At 40.5% G+C, this 26,140-nt stretch overlaps 1 protein-coding gene across 2 annotated transcripts in view; it reads right to left on the bottom strand.

The window, feature by feature from the left end:
* Nucleotides 1-26,140, bottom strand: part of IGF2BP3 (insulin like growth factor 2 mRNA binding protein 3) — a 137,063-nt gene that overhangs the window by 13,032 nt on the left and 97,891 nt on the right. For both annotated transcript variants that reach the window (XM_079931035.1, XM_079931036.1), the window contains exons 4-10: nt 22,729-22,780; nt 22,583-22,646; nt 12,650-12,931; nt 8,284-8,418; nt 6,867-6,989; nt 4,632-4,767; nt 2,981-3,106 (exon numbers count right to left, since the gene is read on the bottom strand). In XM_079931035.1, coding sequence (XP_079787161.1) covers nt 2,981-3,106; nt 4,632-4,767; nt 6,867-6,989; nt 8,284-8,418; nt 12,650-12,931; nt 22,583-22,646; nt 22,729-22,780 — 918 coding nt within the window. The remainder of the gene's footprint in view (nt 1-2,980; nt 3,107-4,631; nt 4,768-6,866; nt 6,990-8,283; nt 8,419-12,649; nt 12,932-22,582; nt 22,647-22,728; nt 22,781-26,140) is intronic.

Below are 26,140 nucleotides of genomic sequence, written 5' to 3'. Positions count from 1 at the left end.
CCTAAGACATCACAAAGGCATGGCGACATGCATGCCAGCCAACAAGACCAGCCTCCAGGAATCTGGAAGAATGCCAGTGTCTCCCTCTGGCTTGTAAAATACATACTCCTGGGGTTTTTTTTGTTTTGTTTTAATGGATTTTGGTCTGGAACTGAAGTTGGGTTTACTCAACTTCATGACCTGAACAGAATATTTAAGTTAAAAAAAATAAATAAATAAAAAAGCAAAGGAAGTTTCTCCCTATAACTAAGTAACCAAGACCTCTCAGAGATAATAAATATATGCAACGAGTTATTTACTTTGAAGTTGTTTACTAACAAAAGAGCTGCACCCACAGTAAGAAATCCTAAACAGTAGGACTACAAGAGTCCATGAGAGTCACTTGATCTAAAAATCCCTTTCAAATTATATTTTGTTTCTTAAAGAGCGCTTCAAACTAGGTAAGACCTAAGAAGAAGTGTTCACCTTTCTTGCCTCTTCCATAAGCAGCCACGTTAGCAATTTTCAGATTACACTATTGTTCTAGAGACTTGGGGAGACTCCGAAGACGCTATCAGAATTATGGAGACGACGGCGCCTGAACTAACGTCTCCCAACCCCGACGCAAGCCGCCAAGACCATCCAGCTATGGATGTTGTTGTGTGCGATGCCAATTCCAGCTCTTACTCTGCTCGCTAGCTGCCAAACGCCTCTTCCCTACTGTTTGAGCATTTCTGAAAGGAGCATTTCCTGTCATTTATAAACTTGAAGTTGGCCAATGAAGTACTGCGTAAGCCAGCTGCCAGGCAGGAAGTAGAGACTTTTGTCTGTTGGAAGAACCAACTCTTTGGCTCTATGGGAAAAATCAACCTGGCAGGTTCCGGGAAGAAGAGTATGTTTTAGGAGGAGGCATGGGCAAAATTCTGGACTAGAACAGCGACAAGGGATTTATCCAAAGACAGGATGCATCAATTCTACTTTCATGTTACAAAGCAGAGGTGAGAAAACACGTGTAGAGAAAAAAATGAAACTCTAAAAGAGGAAGCAATACATGACTCCTTGCCAGGCAATATATATTTAAAGTAAAAGCAGAGATTTGCTGCTAACCTACAGGAATCAAGGATGAAGAGACTATCTTAGTGAGTAACCTGACTTCTCTGTGAGAGCTTCTGCAGAACAGTAAGCTTCTCATCAGCAGCTGTAAATGCAATGGAGGAGTATCAGAGTGCTGAGAGCAAACACCTGCCAACCTTTAATTCTCTAACCCAGTTTTTAAATACAGGCATACCTCAGAGACATTGCAGGTTCAGTTCCAGACCACTGCATTAAAGCGAGTATCACAATAAAGTGAGTCGCACAAATTTTTTTGTTTCCCAGTGCACATAAATAATGTTTATACTGTATATAACTGTCGTCTATTAAGTGTGCAGTAGCATTACATCTAAAAAATGTACATACCTAATTAAAAATAATGCTATTGGGGAAATGGCACCAATAGATCTGCTCAATGCAGGTTGCTGCAAACCTTCAATTTGTAAGAAACAAAATCGAACTCTGTAAAAACTAGTAATGTTTGACCTGAAAGAAGAGTCCTTAGAGATAATTTGTTTATCTCGGTTTCTTCACTGCGTGCATAAGAAAAGAAACCCAGAGCAAAGAAGAGGAGACTAACACAAACAGAGCTGGCTCTTGTCTCTTTACACCCCTCCCCTTTAGCACCAAGGTACAAACACCTCAGCCACTTCACATCACCTGTAGCTGCCGGTGCAAAGCTTTATAAAACACATCATCTATCTATTCACACTTGATATGAAATTCTGATGTCTATCTTTAGATTAATGGGCTTTGTTACATGGTTTTTACCCAAAGAGGTTTGAAGTGGCAGATGAGGGGCAGGGGAAGATGCAAACGTCGCCCACAGCAAAGGCAGAAACACACACACTGCAAGACCATGGCAAAAGCTAAGCACACCTGACAGCCTGGTGGCTTCAAGAACAGGCAAAGGAAATTCTCATTCTCATGGGGGTAAAACACGAACCATCTCAGCGATCTGTGTTCTCTGTAGAACTCCAGTTGCATTTTACTCTACATGTCTTCTAGGCACTGAGAGAACAGAGTCCCCCACCTTTTCTCCCTGGACATTTCCCTAAATTTGGTGTAGCAGGTACCGCTCACAACTTTATGTGATACGAGAGCCAAACAGGAAGGGAGAGACGTAAAAACAAATTCAAGAAGGAAGATCCTAGAATGTTAATTTTATTTCACATGATTGTCTACCTCCAGTTATTACTGTTGATGCACCTGAATTGTGCACTTCTTTCAAAAAAAATTATTGTATACGGTGTCTGCTAGGCTGCCTTTATTTTCATACTATCACTGGTCTCCTATTTCTGACCTCAGGAAAAATGCTACTCTTAAAAAGCAAATATAAAAATAAGGATTATTTCTTAATAATCCACCTGTATACAAAACAAATAAAAGCTGTTTAATGTTTGCACACAAACACACACATGCACAATAGATTTGTGGGCACGACTACCTGAGCTGTGTAATAAGTACAAACGTTCAAAGTGGAAAGCGTGTCTAGTCTCTACTGACCTTTCAAAGCAGTAAACTTTCAGGTGAAGTTCAAGATGAAGGAAGCCTTTTAAAAATCCCTTCCTTCAACATTTAAAAATAACTAACCTCTTTCCCCCTCCTCAAAGTCTCAAACTTTTCCTTTGATATTTGAAAACATACATTAACAACCCTACCACTCAAGAACTTCAAAAGAAATAACTCACAGGTCTACTCTGCAAAGATAAGAAGGTTCTAGTGACAAGAATTGAAAAGCCTGTGCTGGCTCCTAACTTACGAGAGATCACACGGGGACCAGGTTTCGCATTAAGATTTTTCCCAATTAGCATTTAATGTCACACTACTCGAGGGCAACAGAGTCTGACTGTGTCCCTTTGACTTCATCCCCCTCAACCATAAAGAAAGCCAAGGCACATTGTCTTACCTCAAATTGTGGGTAAGGAGGAGTCATAGCTGAAGGGGGCCCTGAGGTGGGAGGTGGCATCCCTGAAGTGGGTGGGAACAGACCCAAGGCATTCAGATTTAATCCAGGAATTAAATGTGCTTGAAGCTGCAATGGTAAAAAGGTCCCTTCATTTTACAATTACAAGATCAAGTGTAAGTGAGCATTTATATGTGATAATATCCAGACTGTGACCTCGTTTTATGACTCAAATTTTAGAACAAAGCAGATGTTCCATGTGATTATACTTGAGTATGTAGGTTATGTCTGTTTATAATTCTTGATATTTTAAAATCCATGTGCCGTCTGCCTCCTCTTTGACCTGAAGCCATGCTAGGTTCCTCAAAGCAGGGAACACAGCTTTCTTGCCTTTACGAACAGCTCACAGCGCTCAGACATATATGTAATCTGTACACTCTGGGCACACAGTAAATAGAGACTGAAAATCTTGCATTAACTGAAGAAACAAGCAAACAAGATTTGTTCATTGAAGAGCAAACCAGATAGCAGATATTAAGAGATCTTTACGCCATGGAAAAAATTTGGCAGTCATGAGTCTAAAGACCCAAAACAAAATCAAGCCCTTTGGAAATCAGGTCCAATCCCCATGTCTTCTACAATTAAACCTATCTTTGGAATGGATCCAGGAGCCAGAAATGGGATTTTGTTTTGGCTTAATTTGATAAGGGTTAAGGAAATAAGGTGAGGACTACAGAGTTCAGACTTGAGCACACTCAAGAATCTTTTTTAAAGGTCTATGGGGCTGAATTTACCCCCAGGCGACTCTGAAACATTTGGATGAGCAGTTATAATGTGAAGGAAGGTAGGTAGGCAGCAGTCATGTGGGGGTAAAATGATTAGCATTCCAGGCTCTTCTCACAAAGGTAATATCATTTTCACATTTTCCCTTCTTTTAGGTGTAATGTTTCAGATGACAGGCCCAACCGAGGAACTGTTTTTTAATCATTTACTTGAAAATTCAAGATAGACTTTGGAAACGCTGCATTTTCTGCACCATTCCATCCATTAAGGAATGTCAGCAATGCACTTGCACTACACAGATTGTTTTGTCATTTGAAATTCTGTTATCTCCAAGGTTTATGAGCAACCAAATTTTAAATTCGTATTCATAACGGTAGCTTTTATATGCACGGTATCTATTATAATCCTAATAAGCATGCCATGTAGGCAGTAGCCCCATCTTACTGATGAGGAAACTGGTGCTCAGAGAGACCAAATAAGTTGTCCAAGAGAATAGAGGTACAGCTAATAAATGGTTGAGCTGGGATTCAAACCCAGTTCACAGACCTCTAAAGCCCACATTCCTATAATACTATCATCTCCCTCCAACTCACATGGTATGGGAGAGATTAACCTTTTTAAGGGAGGTATTAGCCTTACCTCACAGGTAAGGAAGCTAAGGCTCAAAGTTGGCTAAAATCACAGAGAGAGCCAAGCCTGATGTCAAAGTCTGCATCTTGCCAACTATCCCAGGGCACTCACCGTGGTGCTAAAAATCAATTAGAAACCACATCTAACAAAGACACCCTTAAAGGAATCAATGTTAATGCAATTGAAAACATCTTTTGATTGTTCATCAAAATAAAGACATTTCCTTCATATTAAAACTAACATTCATGGAAGCAATATCATTTTCATAAGACTCCCTGATTTTCTTCATGATCTCTTCCTCAGCTTTGGCACATGTTTCCACACTGCCTTTGACCGTAATGGTGCGCTCTGGATTGTACAGCGTCAGTTCCTGCAACCTGCAGATTGAAACAGAGGGGAAAGAAAAAGACTGGAAATTATAGGAGGAAGACAGTAATAGTCCAGCCACAGATGGCAATTAAAACCCAACTGTGGAGGCTGGCAATATGTAAAAGTGGGTGGTTAGCCATGATGAAAGATGAGTAAGCCCCAAAAGACATGACTGCAAGAATTGTAAAACTGCATGAGAGAAAATACTGCCCCTCCCACCTTCTCAATAAACATCGCTGAGTGTACACAGTTCGATAAAGTCCATGTTTTAAACAGAGTGCACTTCTTGACCACTTAAGGTGAACTATTTTCACAATTTAACAGTGAAATGTAAAGAAGATGATCGGAGAAATCTACAGTTTTAGTGGAAACCAAGAACCAAATGAACATAACCTTTAATGAGTATGTTCCTAGTCTGCACTGACCAATTCGAGGCGTTAACTGGCATTCTCATGCAATTGCATTTTCTAGGTCGCCAAGCAAGGAGTAAGCACGGAAATATTCCAAAAGGGCAAGCCAGAATTTAAACTTATTTTTGACAGTAATTTTAGAATTTAGATTGACGTAGGCTTCAGGAAATAATACAAATCAATCCATTTTGACTAAATTTTAAAAATAGTCCCTCGATGACCATTTAGACAACTAAAAAGTTAGAATGCAACAGCAATATTCAGAAACTCCCTGCTTCACTCAGCTCCTGTTGAAGTTTCAAAATCCATTCAGGTGACATCTGAGACCACCTAAGCCTGAGCGACTCAACAGCCTTGAAGGGAACCAGTGGGAGATACTTACCATGGAAGTAAGACTAAATACACAGATGGAAAGGATATAGAATATTGAGACAGCTCCCCTTCATATTCCTAGGGTTCAAGTTCTCATTTTCACTACTAGCAAAATGTCTCAAGCTAGACTTGAGCCAGATGAATAGGATATTTTTCCTTAACTTCTTCCTAAACTCGCTAAAAATACAGACATCTACACAATGAAGATGATTTGTCTTAGACAAACAAGTGTAGGTCTCATCTCCAGGCTCAACCCACCTCTCCACTGCCAAGCATTTTCTGTTACAATTTTTAAAATAGTTGCTTCCAGAATAGATTTTAAGATTATTTTCTATTAAAACCCTCCCCTTTCTGAGCATAAAATTCAAGACAGGGTAGGATCATTTGTTATTTTTACCACTTTGCGGTTTTTCCTTTCTTTCCCACAAAGCACAACTCTCCCACTTCCTTCCCATCCCTTTCTTTGAAAACTCCTTACTACGTGAACATATTGCCCCAGTCTTTCTCTACTATTCTTCGACTTTTTGGGGAGTACTCTGAAGGAAAGTCACCCTCAGAAGACAAAGGCCTTTCCATACAATTTCAGGGCATTCATGGCCCCAGGCATGGGGGCCAGCCTCCAAATCCCCACTCCCCAGGGATGGGCAGTCTCCTCCCACACTAACTAGAGCCAACATGTCAACAGCAATAGAAAAATGGTAGAAAGTGTGACTTCTGAGGCTATGCTATAAAAGACACTGCCGCTTCCGTCTTGCTCTTTCCTAGATCATTCACTCTGAGGGAAGAGAGCTGCCGTGTCTTTAAGACACGCAAACAGCCCTGTGGAGAGGCCCAGGAGGTGAGGAGCTGAGGCCTCACTCGGAGAGCTGCCATCAACTTCTCAGCAACATCAAGAGATCCCCAAACAGCACCGCCCAGTCAAGCTGTTCCTGAATTCCTGACCCACAGAAACTAGGTGAGCAGTCAATGCTTACCCTTGTCGTCAGCGGTCCAGTGTTGGGATAATTTGTTACACAGCAGTGCATAATACACTGGGTTATATATTCCAACTTTGGGAGTATATGCCAGAAAACCTGACCAAGACTTCAGCTAGGAAATATGAATGTGAAGTATTTAGTGCATCCTGCCTTTTTAGTGGGAACAGATAATACTTTCACTATGAGTTAGAAACAGATAGCAGGCAGTAGACTCAGTTTGAGAAATGAAGTATAAGTATGGTGGTACAGGCCAGCTCCAAGAGTTGTAAAATGCTTAATATATAACCTACAGCTTAGAAACGGTGTGTGAAAGTTTTCTGATTTAAAAGAAAGCAAGCCAGCACTTACGGAGATATTGTGATTTTAGTGTCTGTGTCTTGCTCAATTTTTTTAAGGTTTCTTCCTTCCTTACCAATAAGACGTCCTACAAAGTTATTATGGGCTAAAATCTTCAAGGGAATCTCTTCTGTGCTGTAAAGAAAGAAAAAAACAAAGCAAAAAAAAGGGCCATCAAATCAGGGTAAGTAAACCTACCGTAGGGTAAAAAGACAATATTCGTTCATTAAACATTTACTTCCTACCTACCATATAGGAAGAATTCTGCTAGGTATAGTTTAAAGCGTGCTGACCATTAGCCTACATTCTAGCAATGCATGAATAGAGGAGGTGAAAGAACACTGGCAAGTATTTGGATAGGAGTTAATGTTTAAAAGTTTTCTTTTATTCATCTCAGGGAATGTCTTCCCAAAATGGATTCTGTTAGCTCTTTGAAAACACCTTACTCAAACCCATATTCTGAAACCCTGAGTACCAGAACACCATGTACAAATGCAAACCAGTGTGATTTCAGAATAATTTTAAAACACAGTCCTGGAGGTAACATGCACAATTTATAGAGGGAAACAGAAGAAACTCAACAGTGGTTACACCTTGGGGAAACAGTATAAGAGCAGGAAGGGACGGCTTTCACTTTTCACTGTGTACCTTTCTGAATTTCCAAGTCATATATGTAGCATTGTTTTAAAATGTCATTGGGGTTATCTGAATGGTGGGCTTTTTCTTTACTTTTCTCTGTACTAAAAAAGAATTTTAATCTTATAATACAGCAACATATAATACCTTATAATTAAAATATATGTAATATATTTCAAAGGTCCCTACAAATTAAATGCTAGTCATTAGGTCCCCAAGCTAAGTCTAGCATCTTACTCTGGATCCTACTTTGAGCACACCACTGTGCTGGATGCTACAAGCAGCAGAGAACCCAACCTCTGCTCAAGGTTCCTGTGCAAAAGATACTTAGAGTTTCAACCTGAAACGCCCCAATCAATCTCCAGTTTACCGCAGCACATGATTAGGGATTTCCCCACCTCCATACTCCCTGCTGCTGCAGGGTAGGCTGGGCAGACATGGACAGAGCTCCAACGAGCTCCAAGTAAAGGAGTGAGGATTTGGGGTCCCTGCTTTGGGTAAATCCCAGGGATACTTCTTGGACCTTAGGTGAGCTTCCTATGACACCCAATTGCCTTCTTTTACAGCTAGACTTTTCCCATTACACCACTCACAACATATCCAAACATGAATGAAAACAAAGTATTTAAAAGACTTATGCTTTATTACCAAATCAATAGTGCCAACCCTCTGTTGCTCTCTGGGACAGTTATTTCTCTTTCTTTGTTGGCAATTCCCAAGAACTGTGTCACAGAATTCCAAAATAAGACAGTGTAAATATCAACCTCTTCACGGGGTAATCCTCTTTACTCACAATTTTATATCTTGAGCTTCTTTATGCATAATCTCCAGAATAGACTTACAAGCCGCAGAAGTGCCCTCAGGGGTAGAGAGGATAGTAATTGACTTCTCAGCAGCACCTGCATTCTCTTTACGGTGGACGTCAATTCTTCCGGTGGGCACAAAGGGAGAGGAAAACAAGAGCTGTAAGCATGTATTCACAATAGAGTCTGTAATTACCAACTTTGAAGTCACAGCACTTCCGGGCAAAGAGTGGATGACTCACTCCCCTCAAAAGCACCAAGTCTCGATAAGCTATCACCATGGATGAGACCAATTTTAACTCCAGGAGTACTCCCCTATCTTTGCTCATGCAGGGGCATCTTTTCATTCTGCCCAAGCTGCATGTGCTTAATTTTCCTTTTAGGTGCCACAGGTCAAACATCTCACGTCCGAGAGCCTGGCTTCAAACAAAAGGCTTTCTTCTGCTCTAAAACCAAGGGGGACAGGAACACAAGCCAAGAGGACTGGAGCTGGAATTCCACAAGCCAGGTGGAACTCCTGATGCGATACTGTATGTCCACGATCCGTCACGTGTGGGAATTTCGCTCCTCTGTTTCCTCTGGCAGGGCTCTTTCTACATTTTGCCTCCTTGAGAGAGTAAAGTGCATAACAGTGATGGGAATGGAAGCCAAAGAGATGGCAATTTCACTTCAAAGAAAAACAAATGGCCAATAAACACAAAATGAGGTTCCATGTCACTGGTCATTAAAACAAGGTGTCATTTTCTTCTAGGCCTGAGAGCATGTTAATGGATGAAATCAAGTGCTGGCAAGAGGATGCGCATCTGGGCATGGCCACCCTTCTGGTTCGGTGCAGAGTACAGAGCAAACCGCCAGGACCTATCAGAGCTGAGCTGCTTACGATTTTTTTATTTTTTGGCGGTACGCGGGCCTCTCACTGTTGTGGCCTCTCCCGTTGCGGAGCACAGGCTCCGGACGCGCAGGCTCAGCGGCCATGGCTCACGGGCCCAGCGGCTCCGCGGCATGTGGGATCTTCCTGGACCGGGGCACGAATCCGTGTCCCCTCATCGGCAGGCGGACTCTCAACCACTGCACCACCAGGGAAGCCCCGCTTATGATCTTTTGACCTAAGAATCCTACTTCTCGTAACGCCTCCTACAGATGTAGTCTCATACATGGGCCAAGACGGGTGTTTTTCACCCTTTGCAGTATTGACCTTTCGGATCAGACTAGTGCTTTGTGGTGGAGGCCGTCTTGTGCCTTGTAGGATGTCCAGCAGCATCCCTGGCCTCTGCCCACTAGATGCCAGTGGCACCCCCTCTCATCCACATGTGACAACCAAAAATGTCTCCAGACATTGCCGAACGTCTGCAGGGTGGGACCACTAATGCTTGAAAATCACTAGTGCAGGAACGTTCACTGTAGCACTATTTGTAATAGAAAGAAAGTTGGAATTATCTTTGAAATACCTCTCAGGAACAAACAGTTAAATGACATTACATCCATACTATACAGCTGTTCGAAACCATGTGGTTAAATTACAGGTGCCAACATAGTTAGAGGTCCTTGATCTTATGTGAAAAAAAATGCAATACATACCATGGTATGATTTCTCATTTAAAGCTACACATGTTAGTAGGTACAAGGAACGAGTCCTGTAAAGACATATCCCCAACTTAACAATGGTCACCTTGGGGGTTAGATGAAGATTAGCTCTTTGTTTTTGTATTTTAACGTGCATACTTGTACGTTTTGAATTAAATACAAAAATAAGTCTTCTGTTTAAAAAGTACAAGAAAGAAAATCAACTATCAAAAAAAAAAATGTGTTCAGGGAAAATTAAGTACTGGTGAGTTCCCCTGGCCACTCAAACACTAGATGAAGAGCTGCGTAACTCGTGGTCATGAGAAGGACCACTTCATCCTGCCAATAAAATCAAGGCCTGGATTTCATTTTCCTAAATGTCTGATTGAAAACTGAAGATTTATCTCAGAATTAAAACCTGTAACTAAAAATTAGGGCAATGTAGAAGTGAAACAAATAAGGGATATCTAGAAATAACCAATAAGAAAAGTATCTTAGATAACAGTTCTGATCTCAGGAACCATCTTTCCAGTCACTGGTTTCAATCCCCAATCACTGTAAGTATTGTCTCTCTTCTAGTAGGTAACATGTTAGTCTCCCTCCTCCCGGTTTATTTCCATCTGCTCACTGTGTTAAGGATTACTAAACTCTGATCGTCTGAGAGAACGTGATGTTGCTTTACAGATTAGGGTAGCCCTGCGAGGTCATTCCAGAAATAGAAGATCTGATAATGACTAGTTTCAATGGCAAGAGTTAATTAAATCCGCTGGCAGAGCTGCAAGTGAATCATCGGATACAACAAAAATTGCTTCCCTTCCCGCTCCATCCTCCATCTTCCTGCTTAAATAAAACAAACAGTGCAATTTAAATCACAGAAGCTCTTTCCTCCTACAAGGAAATGAGTAGCTTTAAAAGGAACAACTTTAATCTGCCATGTGACAAGGAAGGCAAACCATTGAATAATTAGTTTCTGCAGGTAACGGGGAATCAAGGGAAGCAAGAAGCCCTTAAATTTTAATATTAAAACCAGGCAAATTTAAGATGAAAAGTGATGAGGCTATGGTTCAGTTGTCTCCCCCACACTCTACATTATGAAGTCAAAGCCACTGAGTCTGCACAAACGTAACCAGCACCCACCAACTCCTGCTTCAAAGCAGGGGAAGGCAGGACCAGATGTCACTCCACAGGGGAGTGGGTACGCAACCACCACTAGACACAGTTCGTTTGTTTCTGCGTGAGAAATGAGGCAGTCAGCTCAAGGCAGGCATGGTGCCTGTGATGAACACGGATAGCCTCTTAAGCCTGTTGGAACAAACACATAGGCAAGATATACACAGCACAAGGTTTAGTTGCAGTTTCTGAAGAAGACTCTGCTTAACTCCTTGAACCACACAAAATAATAATTTTTCTTACTAAATTTAAAAAGCAAAATGATCCACGGTCATCTCTGGAGCTGGCCCAGGGGCCATTTCCCTACCCTTTCCTATAGAATGACACAAGAGAGATTTGTACACACAGTCTCTTCTCCCTAATACACGCAGAGTTCTTCAGGAAATATGGCAGCAGCTGTCCCAGAGGTGTGCCTGGTAGCAATTTACAGAACTAAGGGTGAGGACAGAGTTCATTATCAAGTTTCTTTGGGTCAAAATCTTCACTACAGCATAACAGGATGGTTACTAAAGCAAACAGGATGGTTACTAAAGCAAAACAATGAATATATAATCACTGGAGCTTCAAAATTGAGAAAGTACCTTAGATATATTTTAAGGGCATTAAATATAATTCACATATAGTTATTTCACTCATTTGACAAATATGAGACCCACCTACATATAAGGCAACATGCCCACCACTGGGGCTACAGTGGTAAATAAAAACAAATAGCTCCTGCTTTCTACTCCTAAAAAGTTAGCGCCAAGGTTTGATGGAGAATCTTCTAATTCCTCAAAATCTGCAAATTAAAACTATCAAACAACATCCTAAAGAAACAACCATTCTAACTACATGGCTTAAACACAGGATAACTATGGACCATAGCTGAATGATTCTTCACTGAAGTAAAGACTGAAAAACTATCTCTGTATTGGACCCAGAAAATGACTTCCAAAAGCACTGAAGGCAGTTATCACTGAAGGTCAGAGTGGAGATGGGGGAGCAGAGAACCTAGAAGCTGCCCTTTTGTTTATCAGGGCCTCCCTCATCAGGAGTGGATTAAGTATCATTTGTTTTCCATTCATGTGTGAAAATGTGAAGTTCCCTTTGAGATTAAGGTTTAGCCCCAGGTTTATATGAAATGAACACTAAGATATCAAGTCACGGGAATTCCCTGGTGGCGCAGTGGATAAGAATCCGCCTGCCAATGCACGGGACACGGGTTCGATCCCTGGTCCAGGAAGATCCCACATGCCGCAGAGCGACTAAGCCCACGTGCCACAACTACTGAGCCTGCGCTCTAGAGCCCTCGAGCCACAACTACTGAAGCCCACGCTCCACACCAAGAGAAGCCACCGCAATGAGAAGCCCGCGCATTGCAACGAAGAGTAGCTCCCGCTCGCCGCAACTAGAGAAAGCCCACGTGCAACCCACCGCAGCCATAAATAAATAAATACATTTATTTTATTTATTAAAAATAAAAAGGGTATCAAATCACAAAGGTTTTCTGGGTTCCCAAGTACCATACAAGAAGGGATCATTACCACGTTCAGAAGGACACAAAGTACCAAGACAACCCACTCTGTTATTAAGATCCAAAGGGGAAAGCATGAAGGCCCCCACACACTCAGGAATACTCACTTAGACTGGGTCTGTTTCGTAATGTTCCGAATGGTAGCACCTTCTTTTCCTATAATGGCTCCAACGAACTGGGTGGGAACCAGCAGACGTAGAGGCAAGTCGCACGGTTTCTGCTTGGACATGGATCCTGGAGACCCCTGCCGCGATGAGCCCCTCTGCCCAAACCCACGGCGACCTCGGGGTTGCTGCGAGGGGTTCTGCTGGGCAGCCATTTCGTCAGGGATGTAGGCCACTTTCAGTGTGAAGTTCTCCAGCTGGAATCCATTCAGTTTGTCTAAAGCTCTGAAAGTTGACAAGGAGCAGGGGGTGGGAAGAGGAACCGAGCTATAAAACAAACCTTCAGCAAAGCAATACCCACCTAATCCACTCAAGATTACTGGCTCTAAAACTTCTGAATAAAGCCACTGAAGAAGCAGCAAACCCAGAACACACATACACTTCTCCCCCGCCGACCTGCACTTTTCCTTTGAAAGACACATAGGAAAGACCAACAAGTTTCCAAAGGGAACATATTTGCCATCTACCAATAAAGTAAAAACACTTTGTCAAACCCTGACTAGGGAATTCCCTGGTGGTCCAGTGGTTAGGACTCAGCGCTCTCACTGCTGAGAGCGCTGAGTTCAATCCCTAGTTGGGGAACTAAGATACCACAAGCCGCACGGTGTGGCCAAAAAAACCCCAAAACAAAACAAAGGAACAAACAAAAACCCAACAAACAAACAAAAAAGAAAAACAAAAAAACCCCCACTCGTGACTAAGCTATTACCCATAAGGTCAGTAACAGCCTATGAGCACCGGCACAGCAAGAGAGGAGTGGGCAGTCGTCATCCTGGCCAGTTTTTCCAAATCAGAATGGAAAGGATGTAACGAATATACACCTCCCTTACTTCAACCTCTTAAATACAAATATTTTAAATATTTTAAGAATCAAAGGACAGGGACACTTCCCTGGTGGTCCAGTGATTAAGACTCCACGCTCCCAATGCAGGGGGCCTGGGTTTGATTCCTGGTCAGGGAACTAGATCCCACATGCTGCAACTAAGACCCAGTGCAGCCAAATAAATAAATAAATATTTAAAAAAAAAAAAAAAAAGAATCAAAGGACAAAATTCTCTAAGCTACTCAACGGAGATGGGTAGGATTTAATACTCAGGTTAATCAATCACTATAAATTCTCAATACCTATTATGAGCCAGTCCCCAAGGGAGTAAGCAGTCCCTGCCCTTGTGGAGTTTATGATTTGATTTGGGGCAGAGAGACAGGGGTGGTAGTGAGCCAAAAAAAGCAAATGAAGCTGTTTTCTACCTTACCTATCTAACCATCCATCCATCCATGCATCCATTCATCTATTTTGAGAGGAGCTTTACTTTTGTTTTGTTTTGTTTTGTTTTCATTTTTGAACCTTATTATGGAAAAGTACCCAATCTTAAGCATACATCTCAATGAATTTTCACAAGGTGAACATGCATATCGAGATGCAGAACTAAGACACACCAGTGTCCCAGAAGCCCCACCAACCAGTACCTCCTTCCAGTCACTGCCCCTCCCCTAGGCTTCTCACACCATAGATTAATTTTGCCTGTTTAAATGTCTATATAAATATATATGAGTAGACATGTAATCTCTCATGTCTGGCATCTTTTACTTACCTTGTTTATAACAGTCATCCAAACTGTTGTGTTCTAGCTTACCTACATATTCTAAAAGTGAAAAACTCAATAAAAAGTTGACAGACGATATCACCAAGGTTTCAAAAGCATACACAGACATAATCCTAATAATACACACTCCCAGTGCACAACAAAATTTTTTTTAAACAGGCCTCACGCTTTCTCTAGGTTTACTCAGATTCTTTGCTCAGATGGTGCTCCAGTGGGCCCTGAGTTCAATCCAGGCAGGGACAGAAATACAGGCATGAAATGCTCTCTGTCTAGTTGCTCAGAATGATCATTTCTGGTTCACGTACTGCTTTCCTTATCTGGAGATCTTTCCATTTTTGACTTGGATGGAAAGGGTGGCGGGGGGAGATAGTCCCAGCACCAAAAAGGGTACCAAAACCGTGGAACTGCATGGCAGACCCAAGCAACCAGACAAGGCATACCAATGTTCTTAGGACCCAGAATTCTGCCCTTTCTCACTCCAATCCCCTGTTCCATCACTGTCCTACAGTGCCTTGCACACGAATGAACTCTTATTAGAAAAGATCCCAATCATACAGGAAAACAAAGTATCAAGAAATTTCTGTCACCATCACCAACCCTCCAAGACCCTTCCCACTGTAACTGTTAACTGTGATAACTTCTGCAAATGGACCAGTTCTTTCCATGTTCACACAGGTGTGTACGTGTTCAGTACCCTCTTTAAAAGCGTAACTGAGATCATGATAGACATAGTCTCGTGACTTGCTTTTTTCCCAAATACAATACATCTTGGGATATTTCCATGTGATTTTTGTATGAGAGGGCATTCTTTTCTAATGTATATATAACTGAATCACTTTGCTATACAGCAGAAGTTAACACAACATTGTAAATCAACTATACTTCAATTTTTAAAAAGTAGCTAAAGATGGCATTCTTTTCATAAGCTTCACAGGTGATAGCAGGCACACAGCAAAACTTGTTTTACCAATGCCCTGATACAAGAACCTTAAGTTAACACATTTTTCCTTGCTTCTTCCCTCTCCCCTTTTTTCTTAAGGAATATGTGGATTAAGGGCCCTGAAATATTTTGGCTATTTCTAAAGGAAGACAACAGCTGAGAGATTTTATTAATATCAATGATGTATATTTATTACAGGAAGTTGCAATTACAGAAGTTTCAACCAATTAGATATTCATTCAAAGTAACCTTTTTTTTGCCCACGCTGGGCCGCTTGTGGCGTCTTAGTTCCCCAGCCAGGGATCGAACCAGTGCCCTCAGCAGTGAAAGCGCAGAGTCCTAACCACTGGACCACCAAGGAATTCCCCCATTCAAAGCAACTTTAAACCTTTTAAAAGCCCAGAAGAAACAGATCATTGAAGGTTCTTTCAGAGACATAAAGAAAGCCAAGCCCAATGTAGGAATCAACTACACCTACAGGGATAAAAGGCAATACCGTCCATAGTGATTTCCTTTCCCACTATAAAATTGAGTACTGCCAGCTTCAGAAGAGGGTAAGTAAAGTTTGATTCTAGAATTAAGTCAGTAATGTTACCAAAAAAAGTAATTAGCTTCTTTCTTGAGTGAGAGAGGCAGGCAGACAGACGTCCTTCTCCATGGGAATAAACAGAGATAAACATGTAAGCCACCAGATCCTTTTATGTATTCTGGGGCTATCCAGATAAGGTCATGTGTGTCCCAAGAAACAACTCTCTCAAATTGGCATAAACTGTAATTCCAAACTTCACTGTGCTGCTTTAAAAAGATTTCTTGGAGGGGAAAAGAAAAGATTCTCTCACTTGGGAGGTCAGATAGCACAGGGCTCCACGACCCAGTGCGCAGTCTGGGTCCCAAAGGCTCTAAACTCAGGCTGCTCCTGTCAGAGAGCAGACGGCACGCACTGTGTATATCCCACTGCTAACTGCCAAGGAAGCAGGGTTCCCAACCCCTCAGCCCACGGTGCTCCAAACTTGGACACAGCTAGCTGAAGGTACAGGAGTAACTTAACTGCAAGTAATGACTTTCTCATGACTGAAGATTCCAAGTTTCTGAATTTTAAGTCAACCGCTATAACCTTTCTATGCACAAAGCTTAATATTCAGCTATACCATTTGGTGGTCTGCTGAGTTCAGGGGAAACCTTAATAGTATTTTCATCAACCCTACTGTACATGCAAGACGTGTGATCAACAATTGTCATCATAATTACTCAAAACATATGCGTTCAGCTCAACAGAACTCAAGGATGTTTATCCCACATGTGTATTACGCAGGAGGCTGTTTCTCATCATTACTTGAATCTGCTCTGATGCAATTTGAAGAGTCATTCAGAAGATGGTGAGTAGTTTTGCTAGCTGGTAGCTCTTAATTGCACTGCTAAGTTTATTGGAATAGATCACAGTGTAGGACTGAAAGGGCCTTGAGAGAAAGTATAAGTAGTTTATCTCAAGGAGGAGAGAGTAAGAAGAACTGAGACACAGAGAGGTCAAATTTATCCAATGGTACACACATACAGAGCTGAGCAGTGAAAGAGAGACCCAAATTCTAGCCCAGCTTGAAGACTAAGTAGCCACGGAACCCTGGAAAAGTCGTTTTGTTGTTTGGCATTAGCCTAGATTTATGGTCCCTTTCAACTCTAAATTCCATGTCTAAAATCTCTTTTTCTTATTCCTAGACCTCACTGCTGCGTGTCTCATAGATCCTAACGAAATGAGGCTTAGCCATTATTGAAAAGTCATACCATTCCATTTTCTCCTTGTACCAAGAATAAGAGGCTGAGACATACAATTCAGCAATAATTACCAAAAGCCTGATAATACCACTGCAGGGATGCCTCTTAAGGAAACAATTATGAACAAAGCCCATATATTTACCTACAAAAGACTTCATTACTAAACTAGTTCTAAAGGCAAAAAACAACTGCAAACAACCCAGATGCCCAATAGAGGACTTAGCTACACAGACTGTGGTAGGGATGAAATGCCAGATAGAGATTACTAACAGTATAAATATAGTTAATGCAAAGACAACCTGCACAACTCTACAGAATGATCTTCAGCATTTTATAAGTTGTAATGCATGGACAAAGTCTAACAAACTTGATGGCAAGTTTCACAGTGGATTTTCACACAAATTTCATCAAATTTCTCTGAATGGCAAAAAGGGCAACAAATTTCTTTGTCTCACTACCTGCTCTATTGTTTCTTTTTCCAGAATAAATCTTCTATTTACATAATTTTCAAAGCTTAAGGGTAAATATCCTCCCTTTAGCCATCAACCAAGTTGTTTCAAACACTTCTGTGTGTACCCAATACAAATCTTCAAACTGATATGAAAAGATATGCAATAATAGCTTCAATATATAAACTATATTCCTACTCCCCAACAACAAAAAAACACACACCAGAAATAGGAACCCCCTGGACAACAAGGTCCTACTGTATAGCACAGGGAACTATATTCAATGTCCTGGGATAAACCATAATGGAAAAGAATATAAAAAAGAATATACATATAAAACTGAGTCACTTTGCTGTAGAGCAGAACTTAACACAGCACTGTTAAATCAACTACACTTCAATTTTAAAAAATAAAAAGTAAAATAAAATGCCAAATCAATCTTTAGAAAAAGCTCCTCAGATAATAAACAGCCCCAACTACAAAAAAAGAAAAGAAATAAGAACCCTAAAAAAATAGAACTAAATACCTACAAATTCTGAAGGGTTCTTTGTCACCCATTACAAATCTTCCAATGAATACTGTCTTTGTTACCTGAGCATCCCTGGAAGATGGAAGGAATAGGTATTCCACAGACCCAAGTCTCTCTTGCTTCCAGGAACAAGAAATACTAAGTACAGTCTCCTGTTTTTTTGTTTTTTAATAAAGTGCTTTGATCTTTTTTTTAATTCATATTTTTAATCTATTTTTAAAAATTTATTTATTTTTGGCTATGTTGGGTCTTAATTGCGGCAAGCAGGGGATTCTCTTCATTGTGGTGCGCGGGCTTCTCATTGTGGTAGTCTCCCTCGTTGTGGAGCATGGGCTCTAGGCGCGCGGGCTTCAGTAGTTGTGGCTCGCAGGCTCTAGAGCACAGGCTCAGTAGTTGTGGTGCACGGGCTTAGTTGCTCTGCAGCATGTGGGATCTTCCTCGACCAGAGCTCGAACCCGTGTCCCCTGTATTGGCAGGTGGATTCTTAACCACTGCACCACCAGGGAAGCCCCATACTCCTGGTTTTAATAATTTATTTTTTAAGTTTGCATTATTTTTACTCATGTATTATTTTAGTAAATTAGTAATTTGAGGCTTGAGTTAAAGCAAATGCATGCATTCCTAGTGATATTGGTACTGTTAACCTTTGATTTTTTTCTTAGCCACAAGGTGGCAGGAATTTCCATGTTAAATTCTTAGAGACATAGCCTTATTGAAGAAGCCTCTTAAAAGTGTCATTCATAGAGCTTAAAAAGAGGCTTTTGAACTTGGTCCCTAACTCCTGAGGGTCAGTGGCCAGTCATTATCTGAAATGAAGTATCCTGTACAATAACGGGGTGTTATCAACAGCAGTGAAAAATGTTGGGAAAATGTGTAATAGTTGCTAACTTAGGAACTCTTACCACCTTCCCATTTTACACATAGGGTTGAATTAAGACAGTTTAACTTGACCAGAGTCACAGCTAGAGAAGTGGCACAGAAAATCCATTCCATGGAATTGGACTCTGGAATGTATCCTCTTAATCTCCACGCTCAACTCACACCTGCACAAGCACATCCCAGTTACAGAGATGCCCACGTAACAGATGCTACGGAAAAAAAGAAGTCAGCTGAGAATGTCACCTCAGGCCTTAACACCTAAAGAAGTGAGCTTTGGATGGCTGCAATGGAAAAGGCAAGAAGAAATCATGCCAGGTTAGTTTAGGCAACAGTCTTGCTGGAGCTCAGAGAACAGGCTCTCAGGGTTCAGCAGAGCAAGGCCTGAATGGACCAGCCTTCCCCAGCTCCAGCCAAATCTAGCTGTTCTTTAGGTGCCCAGAAGCAGTGGTTTGAACAAGAATTATTATTTACAGTAAATTATTATTTACTGTAAATTATCAAATTTATATGTGATAAGACCACTGTCTATAAATATGAGCATATATGCATGAATATATTCGTTTCTTGTCAGCCCCCATTTTGTAGCTGAAAAACTGAAGCTCAGAGAGCTCAAGGTTACAGTCAGAGCTGCCTGACCTCAGGGTCCATGCTTTCTCCACTACATCGAATGCCTCTCAAATAAAATTAGTTCTCCTCAAAGGATGATAATGCACTTCACATCTTTTTAAAAAACTTACTAGAAAACTAATAGTTTTCATAACATTGTACACAAAATTGATTTGTCCATTCTTTAAATCTATTAACTTTCTCTGAATACTCACTTATTTTCTAATTCTCTTTGATCTTTGGAATTCTTGAGAGGGAGAAAACCCAGTATTCCTAGAAGGAAACTCAACTTGGACAGGAATTAAATCAGGTAATCCCTCTCCAAATACTGTTCCAGCCCTGGAAGGCACGTCCTCGAGGACAGAGACTTTGCCTTTATTCACTGGCAACTTGTGGTCAATAACTGGTACTCAATAAATGTTAATGGGCTGACTACTAGAATGAAGGACATGATGATTTTTCATTCGCTGAAATGCCCAGTTTATTTGTTTAGATTATAGAACTGCCTAAACTACAAACTCCTAACAGTCTTTTCGTCCCTCCTCGTGATCAACAGGATCCTGACGATCTCTAACAATCACTGCGAAGTGCTTTTAGAATTAAAATGCCTCCACGTTCAGCTTGCTGTCATGCTGAGAGTACCTTCAGCAGTCATTCTGCCTTGGCTAGCAGTCTACCCTTCCCATGCCTGTACTCTTAATGCTTCGGAATTTTTACAGGGGGTGGTGGGTGCTAAATGTCAGCCAGTCCCCATGAAGGCTCACTCCAAACATCTGCAAAGCTATGTGGGTATGTCTCCGACATGCGCTCTCCCGTACAGCTGTGTAACTGCTAAATGAGACACCTCCCCTCTACCCAGCTAGCCTCACATAAACTGTCAAATAACACAACTGGGACAGGCCTCTGACAATCTCCAAATATCCTTGGGTTTATCATGCTGTCCCTCATCTCCCATCTAACAGAGCGTTGGCTCTACCAAGTAATATTTATTACAGTCTTTGTAAAGACTAACACATGTAAATGAATGGAGCCCCTGTGTTCTCACTGCTCACTTTTACCCCCAATCTACTTCGGGTAAAAAATGTGAAATTTTCTTGTTATTCCTCTTATATCATGATTGAAGAATAAAGTTTGTAAGAAATCAGTTTGTTTTACAACATATACCACAACTTCTATAATGTCCTCACATAAACTGTTAACATTTTTAAAATAAATGAACGATACAAACAGAAGGAAAAAATGAGTATTTTAAGATATATTAAGAGCCTCCACAGACGTAGAGATCAGACATGTGGTTGCCAAGGGGGGTGGGGGGGAGACAGAGGGATGAACTGGGAATTTGGGGTTGGTAGACGTAAGCTATTACATTTAGAATGGATAAACAACAAGGTCCTACTGTATAGCACAGGGAACTATATCCAATCTCCTGGGATAAACCATAATGGAAAAGAATATTAAAAAAAGAATGTAGATATATGTAAAACTGAGTCACTTTGCTGTACAGCAGAGGTGGTACAACACTGTAAATCAACTATACTTCAATTTAAAAAAATAAAAAAAATACATTGAGTCTCATATTAAAATATTAAAAGTGAATCTCAAGTCTTTTGCTCCTGAGAAAGAAAAAAGTGAAATTAACATAATTAGATACTACTTCTCACCCACTGGATAGGCAAAGTTTGACAAAGCCCTGTGTCAGGGAGAATTACGGAGAAATGGACTCTCGCACAGTGCTGACGGGAATTTAAACTCATCAATATCCAACAAAATTTTTAAAATGCACATCCATCTTGACTCAGCAAATCTACTTCTAGGAATTTAACCTACGGCTATACTCGCACACTTGCAAAATGACTGCAAAAGGGATTCAATACATCATCGTTCATAACTGCAAGAGAACTAAAAATCCAATTTGGGAATAAGTCACTCCATAGCCATACAATCAAATTCTATGCAACTGTAAGAGATACGTTTACATGTATAAAACACTCAAATGTTATGGTATCATTTGGGTAAAAAGGAGGAAGAACACACACATGTGCTGTTCTTCCATACGGTTATCTACACAGAAGGGAACAAGGTAGGTGGGGAACAACGCCGGGAGGAAGATCTGCACTACATACATCTTTAGACCTTTAAAATTCTGAACCATGTGAATATTACCAATTTAAAAAATAAAGTTCCACTCGTGTTATGCAAATTTCCATCTCTTTCCCACCCCCATCTTTCTTTTCATAGTCCCTCCATGCGTGGGTACTGCCTTTGGTAACCTGGCTCTATTCCCACTCTTGCTGCTGGTTTCGCCTTTCTCCTTTAGGGCTCAGGGTCAGCCAGCATGGTCCTTCTTTTCCCACACAGAGCACAGACAGTCTGTTCCTGCCTGCACTTTAGCTGGCGGTGGTCAAAATTTCCATGGTCTGCTGACACTCAGCACTGCTGGGTACCCTGCATGCCATCCCTCCATGTTTGTGTTCTGAGCAGATCAGTCAAAAGCAGTATTTGTGGGATCCTCATTTCCTCTCTCTAGTGGTCAATCAGTTCATTCGATTATTCCCGAGCCTACAGAATTATCTTTTCCTAGGTAAGATTTTTTTGATCTGTGAAACTCTGCCTATTGCATCAGAATATATTTTTTTCCACCAAATTACATTAATCCCACTTCTGCACACTCCTAAATGAGAACAGTAATCAGAAAAATCAGCGAACAAGCAAACTTAACAGTTAACACTGTTGTTAGTTTAACCCATGATAAACTTACCAGCTTTGGGCAAAACAGCAACAATGTATGTTATCATAACCAATAACAAGGAAAAAAGTCTTTAATGTAATTTAGCAATGATATCCAGGCCCAGAGCTTTTTGCAAACAGGATGCAATTCAGCTTCATACTGTATCACTATATTCTTGGCATTAAAGATATACTGAAAATGTAATAAAAACTTTAACCAATGTAGGTTCTTATTAGACATTCAAACTTAAAAAGAATTGCAAGGTCAAACGTTGCAAAATAAAGTTTATCTCTGCTACCCACCAGCCCAAAATATAAGTACTATATTTAACCTAGTTATTACACAGAGATTAAAAGTTTCAAACTGCTTACTGTCTAGCTTGCTCCTTACTGGAATAGGTTACATTAACGACTGCAGTTTCCGAGTCAGTGTTCACTAGAGGAAGAAAAAAAATAGGTTAGTTTTCTTTCTTCTTTCTTCCTTTTACAAATTTGAAAGCAATTGAGAAGACATGTACCTTGCTCACAGCTTTCCACCACTCCATACTGGACTAGTAAACTATCCAGCACCTATCAGGAGGGGGAGAGAAAATTACAAACTTTCAATTTCCCACATTATTAACAAGGGCAGGATTAGGTTTTAAAATCACAAAGTAATTGTGATGGCAATGAGGCCCCCGCCCCCCCAAAAAATAACTGGGGTTTGGACCTACAGAAGTGAGGGAAGGGCCCCATAGGGAGCATACGGTGGGTTTTTCTCTTCTGCCTCTCCCGAGGTCCCTGACTTCGAGCTGATTTAACCAAGAAGTATAGGGGCTCAGCAAAATATTCAAAGCTACAGCTGCTGGTCCCTGAGGCTGGAGGACAAAGAAGCATGTAATTCCCATACACACACCACCAACACATCATCACACTTCCTCCTTGTATAGCAAGTCACAAGACAAGGGCCCACGTTAAGTTTTATCTTTAAGATATTCCTTTTCAAAGAACTTCCTTTCACAGCTGGAACAGATGTATCAGAACAGACTACTCTCAAGGCAGGCTAGCAAAATGAAGAAAGATATTCTGCCTGGAGTCTTGAACTACAGACTAATCTAAGTGGTTTATCAATTCTTGGGATAGTAGAAAGTATAAAAAGAAGTGAGTTTGTGCTGTTAGTCTTCTAAGCCTACACTGAGTTGGAAAAAGTAGAGTTGGAACTATCTTTCCCACAGCTTCATTATTGCACATGCATGTTATTCTAATGAAAGGCTGTTAAAACAGCAACTGAATTTTATTACAGTATAAACTGAAGGTATACATCTCATCCATGTAAACCAAATTCAACTGTCATTCGCTTCCAAGAACTGTAACAGGTTTTTCTTGAAAAGTAAAACAAAATAAACTTCTATTGATTTACAGTGAACCATTTACTCATCAATTTAATTGCAAATTTGAAGGACAGTCCCTTGAGAATGTTTTCTGGCCCCCAGGACACAGTAAACCATTAAGAAACTCACTAAGTAAGTTTTTATGGTAATTTCCTACTAAACTTTAAGCAAATTCTTCTAAAGCAATGTTTATCTTAAGTGGTACCTTTCAGGCTTTTATTTTGTCTGCTGAGTCCAGATTGAAATCTATAGCAAGGTTTGTCTGGAGATGAACTTTTTATTTATTTATTTTTCCATTTTAAATAAGGTTAACACCTATTTGTGAATGGAATGGTTAGTATTTTCATAGGTAAGTTTTGACACAGGGAATGTCCTGTGGGTGAGGTCTAGAAGCACACTGATCTTTGTCTCAAGTTATAGCTACTGCTTAAACCATAAAGCGTAATTTTTTACTTTTAATTCAGAACACTTAACTGACTACATAAAATTTCATTTGTCCGTCTCAGCCATTAGAATGCATGCTCGGCATGAACAGGAAGTTTTTGTTCACTGTACTAGCCCCAGCACCTAAAATATACAGGCAGAAAATGACATTCAAATAGCTCATAAATAAAGTGAAGCATTCTCAGGGGGAAATACTAGTATAGCTTATTAGGAGCAGTACTCTTTGTAACAGTGCTCACCTGCTTTAGAGGTAAGTCTGCCGTGCATGTAATGTTGATAAGAGACCTAATTTATAAAGGCCAAAAAATAGGAAACCTTTCACAATGTCATGCAAATAGATAGTACGCAACATGTAGTGCCTTTAAAAAAATTTAAACAGCAATCTACTTATATTTTTAAAACTAAAAAAAATTTTTAATACCAATAAATGTTTTCTGTGTAAATTAAAAAATTCTAACAAGGTGTTCATTCCAACTTAAATAATTAAAGCAGCAGGAAAGGTACATCTACCATTTAAAATTTAGCTTTTAAATGAAAGCCACTCCAATAGTAGAGCTTTACGAAATTTGGGTACCTTGAGGGGCAGGGGTACGGAGGCAGCTAGGGGTGGTGGAGGAGGCGTGTAGGAAGTAGGGGGTAAGTGCCAATTTAATAGATGTTAATTTAAATAAACATCATTCTTAATTCTTCCTAAAAGCAATTTGTTCACTAAATACGTTAGTCTCCACGTAGCTTACCTTACACTACATTAACTTTTACTACTACAGAGAAAACAGTACAAAAGTTAAATACCCATGATTTATAAACAATGTTGACTAAACCTACAATAATGCTAATGAAACTAATGCCTCCAGAAGGCCCACTGGCAAAGTGATATATGAATTATATATACATTGATATATGTATACACACAAATAGACATATATTTATATGTGAATATATATATACACACAGACACAATTAATACAAGTAAATTTTTAACTTGAAAAAAAACAGGAAATGTCCATCAAATTTTTCACTGCATGTATTATACATAGTTTAGTATGTTCAAAACAAAATTGCTTGTAAGAGTTCAACATTCTAAGTAATAATAAATGCTATTGGTTGTCAACTGTCCCATGTGTAAAATCTCTAGAAATTAGAAACTACAGTCCTATACACTAAAAATGGTAATTTTATTGTATGTAAATTAGCATCCCCATTTCCACAGCACCTTAGCTGACCTAATCCTCCAGGTGAAAGCAATGTCATTTTATAATCTCTTCACCGATCTTTATTCTCCCACTAGACTAGTGATTATTGACCATAGTGATGTGATTATTTGTCAGGTGTGTCACAAGTAACTTATTCCTCACAGTTATACTGGCTTCCATACTCCAGATAATTTATAGGTGTATGATCATAGACTCCAATCCTCCTTATTGGACACATGTGTTTTAGAAGATGATGGGACAGTGTTGGTCATTACAGTCCAAGCGCCCCCTTCAGTGTGGCCCCTCCACACAGGGCTGCACTTGCTTCTAAACTTCTTAAGGGAAGGGACCATGTCTTAGTGACCTGTGAGCCAAGCACTGAGGAACAAAAAAAGGTAAGGGAGGGGTTAAAAAGAAGCCACAGAATAGTTTTGGTCCTAAGAGCAAAGGAAATAAATTCCAGGTTCATTTAAAAGTCCATAGTGGGCTTCCCTGGTGGCACAGTGGTTCAGAGTCCGCCTGCCGATGCACGGGACACGGGTTCATGCCCCGGTCTGGGAGGATCCCACATGCCACGGAGCGGCTGGGCCCGTGAGCCATGGCCGCTGAGCCTGCGCGTCCGGAGCCTGTGCTCCGCAACGGGAGAGGCCACAGGAGTGACAGGCCCGCGTACCGCAAAAAAAAAAAAAAAAAAAAAAAAAAGTCCATAGTGACATAAACAAGTAGGAATTTATCACGGATTCATATAAAAAAGACGTAGACGTGGAAAGTCACAAGCATTCTAAAAACCAGTAAAATTAAATTAAAAGCAGGATATTTAACACTCTCTTGCCCCAGCACACCTTTCACTCATGCGCACGCACACACATACACACAGACCAATGACCTCCTGAACACCAAAACCAGACTCAGACTTCGAGGAG

The sequence above is a fragment of the Stenella coeruleoalba genome (assembly GCF_951394435.1).
Source record: "Stenella coeruleoalba genome assembly, chromosome: 9".
NCBI lineage: Eukaryota > Metazoa > Chordata > Mammalia > Artiodactyla > Delphinidae > Stenella > Stenella coeruleoalba.
Note: the sequence above shows the minus strand (reverse complement) of the source record. Positions and strands in the feature narration are given on the sequence as shown.